Genomic DNA, 6,904 nt, shown 5'->3' on the forward strand with positions numbered 1-6,904 from the left:
TGTCCCTCCCTCCCTCTCCTGTTCTGCCCCTCTCTGGTCAAATTAAAATAAATAAATAAAGTTAAATAAAATAAGTCTTTAAAAGAAAGGAATAATTTTTCCACACTAATAATCTATTCAATTACAATTACATACTGCTTTTTAAAAATTTCCTATAGGGCATATACATTTTTCTAGAGAGAGAGGCATCCTCCAGAGGAGATAGCCACACTGTAGCCCCTTCATCTCCATTCTCAAGATTTTGGGCACACGCGCACAGGCATCCTCCAGAGGAGATAGGCACACTGTAGTCCCTTCACCTCCATTCTCAAGATTTTGGGCACACGCGCACATGCACCGGGCATGTTTTTCAAGCTGCTGGGTCTGGGACTTGAATCGCACAGTCAGGTACTGTAGAATCCAGTGACCTTGACTACCACGGTATCGGCTGGCCCTCCATTCTGCTTGCTGTCCTATCCTTCTTTATAGATTTGGAGCAAGAGGGAGAAGATTCAGAGAATCTTGATGGTATTACATTTTGGCATTGCAAAGTTTTACATTTTTTTACTGGAGGGAAAGCTTTGAAATCTGCTTAATGTTTAAAAAATAGTGGGGTAATTTATTGACAGCCAAGAAGAAAATAAACCTGGAGAAATGATTTCTGCCTTGAAGATTTTATACACATAGAAGACTAAGCCATGAAAAACAGACTTGGAAAATCTGGGGAAGGGTTAGGTCTGTGAGATGAGCATGTGGACATGCCGCCGCGGAGTGTGGCTCCTCAGGGTTTGGTCCCTATCAGTGGTGAGCACCAGAAGAGACCAGGTAGCCTTGGGGATCAGCACGGTCTGGCAGTTGGAAAGCAGGGGTTCCTAACATTCCATGATGCCCTCCCCCCACACCTTCTAATTCTGTTGTAGCAACTGCAGGCTGAGGTCTGAGCTACAGGCAGGGCCTCAGCGCTGAGCTCTGACCATTGAACTTGCTTTTGTGCTACATGGTACATAGCTTTCAAGCATTGTAGGGTGTTACTCAAGCTCTTCACAGTCATCAGTAAGGTTTATCGTTGTCACCCCTTGACTCTGAAGAAGAAAGAGCTCGTTTGTTTTGAACTCATCGTGTGTTTTGATTTCTTCTCCTCGGACTCTGGCTTTCTCTCTTTGGCCACCAACATCAGCATGGCAGGATCCTTTGGCCCTCTGTCTGATCCCAGAGCAGAAAGGAACATCTTTGAGGTCGATCAGCAGCTATGTTCCCAACTAGTTGTGAGTCAACAACAGTTCCAAGATCTGAAAGAGAAATATCTTACGTCTCAGGCTATTGCCTACTCCCTCGCCAAGCAGCTGCAAAAATACAGTAAGTTCTGTGGGTTCGTTACCACCTCTGCGATGAATGAGTCTGTCTTTTCGCTGAGAAAATATAGACATGATTCTTCCCTCCAACAAGATAAATCATAATTTTCCCCCTCCTAGAAAGGAGTAAGCTGGAGTTTGACCCTCAATTTGACGAGTTGCTCTAGTGAGTCGCAGAGTGGAACTTGAGCTAACTCGCCATGCCCGATTCCTGCGGCAGGTACAGAACTGCCTGTAGGTCTCATGAGCAGGCTAAACCATTTTCATCAGGACATTCTCTGCCCTGAATCAGAGCCTGCACGCATGCAATGTCACACTGTTGGTCTCAATGTCTGAGAGTAATGAACCTTCAACCTCCTGGGAAGGCCCCTACAAAAAGCACTATTTGGGGACCAGCAGGTGGCATGGTGGTTAAGGTACTGGACGCTCCCACATGGCTGACCACAGTTCAAGTCCTGGACCTGGCGACTTGCTTTCTCACTTTCCCTCTCTCTTTCTTTCTGTGTATCTCTCTCTGGTCAAATGAAAATAAATGAATGAATAAACACAATTAAATTTAAAAATTCTAAAAAAAAAACACAAGCAAATAAACAAAACAAAACCCTGCTCAGGGTACCCTGGGCAAGACATGACGGTACTCCACAGTACCTGCTTTAAAAGAATGCAGAGGTAAACTTGCTGAAGCGGAAACCTTCGTATCTTTACATGACATCCAGAGGATCTACCCTTTGGATGAAAGGCAAGCCTGGAGCACAAAGGAAGCTTTAACTCTTTAGGCTCAGGGGCTTTCTAGAGCACAGGCGCGTTCCTATGAGTCCCCCCAAAAATCATTTGACACTCTGTGATGAAGCCAAGGGTGTTTCTGGGCACAGCAGAGAATCTGTAGCCCTCTGCGTCTTTCCCTGAACCTCAGGGAATGCAGGATCACCAGAAGGTCCAGGTGGACCTTGAGGGTCTGAACTATGAAGCCCATGGCCACAGAGAAGACAAGGGTAAGTGGAGGAGACCGTCATCCCCAATGCAGACCTACATCAGTGTGCACGGCACACCCTTCCTCAGCCAGCCTGGCACTGGAAGCCCACTCACCTGGCAAGAGGGGGCCTGTTGTGAGTGAAGGAACCACGAAGATGGGCACTTACGTGACAGAACCCTGATCCTGAATCGGCATCATTCTTCTATAGTTGTTTTCTCCAGTAAATTTTTTAAACTAGAAAGCACTTATAAAATAAAGTAAAAACTGAAGTCTGTTCAAAAGGTAAAGAGATACATTTTGGTAAAAGACGAACGGTGTTTCCTGTCCTTTAAAAAAGTAGTTATTGGGACCAGTGGATGTGTGTAATGGTTACATTTTTGGACTCCCACACAGCTGGCTGCAGTTTAATTCCTGGACCCAGCAGCTTAAAACTCATGCTGGGTGCATGTGTGTGTGTGCCCAAACTCCTGAGAGGAGAATGAAGGAGAATGATTGCAGTGTGGCCATCCGCCCCGGGGGGGGAGGGTGATTTCTCACTTTATGTCTCTCTGTCTCTGCAGAGATCGCACACACCCTATCGCAAAAATCTTTCTAAAATAAATAAATAGTATTCATTTAATTTAGTATTGTTATTTTTAATTTACTATAGAGCACGTGCGCTCACCAGAGAGAAAGAGAGACAGAAAGAAGGAAAGTGAGAAAGCAAGTCACCAGGTCCAGGACTCAAACCATGGTCAGCCATGTGGAAATCCAGCACCCTAACCATCTTGCCATCTACTAGCCCCACACTGTTTCCTTAACATCTTTCCTTATATCTGTAGGAAAAAATTTGCTGCTGAACAAGAAAGAGATGACCTAAATTCTCGCTGAGGTAACGTAGTAGGTAGAGTAGGGACGCTGGGCCAGGCTCTTGGGTTCCAACCCAAATTGCCTCTCTTCTTCCTACCTCAGTTTCCTTCTCTATCAATATGGCATCTAACAGTCTCTACTTGAGTCATGCTGAATACATAGGTTAATTCTTTTTTTTTTTTCTTATTTTTTGGAGATGTTTTTGCTATAGGGCGCGTGCGCTCACCAGACAGAGAGAGACAGAGAGATAGAAAATGAGAAATCCCCCCCCAGAGGGGATGGCCACACCGCAATCCCTTCTCCTCCATTCTCCTCTTGGGATCTTGGGCATGCATGCACACGCACCCAGGGTGAGTTTAAGCCTCCGGGTCTGGGACTTGAACTGCGGTTGACTACATGGGAGTCCAGCGACATAGCCCTTATGGTAACTGCTGGTCCCGTACATAGGTTAATTCTTTTTTTTTTTTCTTATTTTTTGGAGATGTTTTTGCTATAGGGCGCGTGCGCTCACCAGACAGAGAGAGACAGAGAGATAGAAAATGAGAAATCCCCCCCCAGAGGGGATGGCCACACCGCAATCCCTTCTCCTCCATTCTCCTCTTGGGATCTTGGGCATGCATGCACACGCACCCAGGGTGAGTTTAAGCCTCCGGGTCTGGGACTTGAACTGCGGTTGACTACATGGGAGTCCAGCGACATAGCCCTTATGGTAACTGCTGGTCCCGTACATAGGTTAATTCTTTTTTTTTTTTCTTATTTTTTGGAGATGTTTTTGCTATAGGGCGCGTGCGCTCACCAGACAGAGAGAGACAGAGAGATAGAAAATGAGAAATCCCCCCCCAGAGGGGATGGCCACACCGCAATCCCTTCTCCTCCATTCTCCTCTTGGGATCTTGGGCATGCATGCACACGCACCCAGGGTGAGTTTAAGCCTCCGGGTCTGGGACTTGAACTGCGGTTGACTACATGGGAGTCCAGCGACATAGCCCTTATGGTAACTGCTGGTCCCGTACATAGGTTAATTCTTGTAAAGCAGCTCTTTTAATGGTGCCTGGCACAGAGTGAACACTGCTGGTTCACAGTTTTAGTACTTCCAATTTGCCAAAAACATTTGTGGTGTTTGTCATATTACTTTCGGTCCTTACTGGCTTTTCTCTTACAGTTTACGCAAGGGTATCTAGATGTAGTATCTTTGAGACACCTGCTTATGTTTGAAATCCCAAGCACAAAGCCCGTTAGTTAGGGGCCTTCCCGACTATACACCAGTCACGGCTTCATGCTATAGCTAACTGCAGACCTGGCTTGGCAACCTGGCCCACAAAGAAGAGTCAGACCACGGAGGATACGCATTCTGATTCTACCAAATACAGTTGAACTAATGTGTTAAATTATATATGGGCTTTCGAGTTTCTCTTTCCCCATCCCTCAGATGGGAGGATCAAATGTCGTGTCATTGTGATGTTGAGACATAGAGAGAGGGCAATCCCCCTTACCCTGCAGCCTAGTACTGAGATTAGCATTATCCTTGGGACGAATCCTGCCTTCTCCCCTGGAGGCAGAAATCACAGCAACAGGTCCAGTTGTCCACTGAGGCAGGCGTGTCTGTCTTTCCTCAGAATGCGAGGAGAATAAAGACGTCATCGAGTCCGTGCTGGGGAAGAAGCTGCAGTGGGAGCAGGAGCCGCGGGCTGAGGAGCGGACATTAGCTGAGAAGCTGAGGTAAGGGGATCTCTGGGCAGGCCGGGCTGGTGGGAAGGTGCATGAATCTCGGGGCAGCTCAGCGGGGAGAGCGGAGGGCCTACCTGGGTAGGCAACCACCCAGTAAGGTGCTCACAGGCCCCGACGTTCAGAACCTTCTGGGGAAGGGCAGAAATTTACACGAGAGGCATCCCCTGCACAAATATTCATAGAACAGGTGGAGAACAAAACGAGAGCAAATTGCGGACTGCCATAGTCACTTGGGTGTTTATCTACTCTTTATTTACTCATAGCAAACATTTATATACCATTAAATTAGCCAAATTCAAGGGGACAACTCAGTGGCATGTAGTGTATTTCCAACTTTGTACAATCACTGTCTAATTTACCCTATTAAAAATACTTATTTAACTTTATTTATATTAATTTGACCAGAGAGAGACAGAGTGAAAGAGGGAAGGTGAGAAAGCAAGGCGTCGGTCCGGGACTCGAACCGTGGTCTGCTCTGTGTGAGTCCAGTACCCCTAGCCACCTCGCCACCTCACCACCTGCTGGTCCCTTCTAATTTACTCTTAATCACAATCACTTCCTGACTGACTATGGCTTCTGGTTTTTCTTCCATTCAGATAATGTTGTCTTCTCAGCCTGCCATTCTTTTGTTCTTTCTCCTTCCACTTAACACTGAGGGTCCCTAGCCTCGTTTCCACATGTGGCTCTGTGTCCATCATGGCATATTGCATTTGATGTGTGCGTTATATAAAACGTCTATGGCCAAAATGACTAACTGAAGCTGTCTCCTTAAGAAGCAGATTTAGGAAGATTCCTGGACCCGATTACTGAGGAAGGAGCGGCAGGCCGTGTCAAGGATTTCCTACAGGAGCACCTTCAGATACAGAGGAGGCCTTTTGTTTTACATGTTTCTTTCCGTTGGCCACAGATAGGTCCCCAAGATGTTCTGGAATTCAGCTTGCAAGGATCTTTGGGGATACTGTCCCAGAAATCTCTGTCAAGTGCCAAACTATCATTCAATTCTTTGCACTCTTAATTTTCTCTCTATTCCACCTTAGGGAATGCACTATTTTAATTCGAAATCAAGGTCAAAAGCTGAGCCAGTTACGGGAGCAGTTACGGGAAGGGAGACATATCTCCATATTGCTTATTGAACACCTTCAGGACCTCCTCAACAACAACTACAATGACAACCACCAAGGGCAGGACTTCCGAGAGCTGCTGGCTGAGGGGCACAGGCTGGCTGAGCGCCTTGCCCACAAGCTCTGCCCAGGTAAGGTGGCCCAGCCCCTGACTTTCTGAACCACTCCTACCTCTGTCTGTCTGTTCTGTCAACAGTACCGCCCTGTCTTGACGACTATACCTGTATGGTAAGCCTAGAAGCTGAGTCATATTAGGCCTTTGATTTTTTGCTAATTCAATATTTTGTGTAACTTTTGGGACGTTTTGACTTTGCATATAAACTTTAGACTTATTTCATACATCTCCATGAAACAACTGATGGGACATTAATTGAAATTGTCCTAATCTATAGACAAAGTTATGAAGAACTGCCATCTTGGGACCAGCAGTTAGCGTAATGGCTATGTCACTGGACTCCCACGTAGTCGACTGCGGTTTGCGTCTCAGACCCAGTGGCTTAAAACTCACACTGGGTGCGTGTGCGTGCATGCCCAAGATCCCAAGAGGAGAATGGAGGAGAAGGAATTGCGGCATGGCCATCCCCTCTGGGGGGTGATTTCTTGCTTTCTGTCTCTCTGTCTCTGTCTGTCTGGCGAGCACACATGTCCTGTAGCAAAAACAAAACAAAACAAAACAAAACTCTAAAAAAGTTTAAAAAAAAATAAGTGCCATCTTTTTTTTTTTTTTGGAGTGGTTTTTCGCTTCAAAGCACGTGTGCTTGTCAGACAGAGACAGAGACAGAGAGAGAGAGACAGAAAGAAGGAAAGTGAGAAAGCAAGTCACCATGTCTAGGACTTGAACAGCAGTTGGCCATGTGGGAATCCAGCACCTTAATCACCATGCCACCTACCAATACCTACGT

The 6,904-nt window shown here is 46.3% G+C and overlaps 1 protein-coding gene across 1 annotated transcript in view; it reads left to right on the top strand.

Moving 5' to 3' along the window:
* Positions 1 to 6,904, top strand: part of LOC102495087 (putative neuroblastoma breakpoint family member 7) — a 27,412-nt gene that overhangs the window by 7,632 nt on the left and 12,876 nt on the right. The window contains exons 4-6 of the mRNA XM_027774554.1: positions 959 to 1,335; positions 4,770 to 4,872; positions 5,919 to 6,133. Coding sequence (XP_027630355.1) covers positions 959 to 1,335; positions 4,770 to 4,872; positions 5,919 to 6,133 — 695 coding nt within the window. The remainder of the gene's footprint in view (positions 1 to 958; positions 1,336 to 4,769; positions 4,873 to 5,918; positions 6,134 to 6,904) is intronic.

This window comes from Tupaia chinensis, unplaced genomic scaffold (genome assembly GCF_000334495.1).
Source record: "Tupaia chinensis unplaced genomic scaffold, TupChi_1.0 Scaffold000047_1, whole genome shotgun sequence".
Taxonomy (NCBI): Eukaryota; Metazoa; Chordata; class Mammalia; order Scandentia; family Tupaiidae; genus Tupaia; species Tupaia belangeri.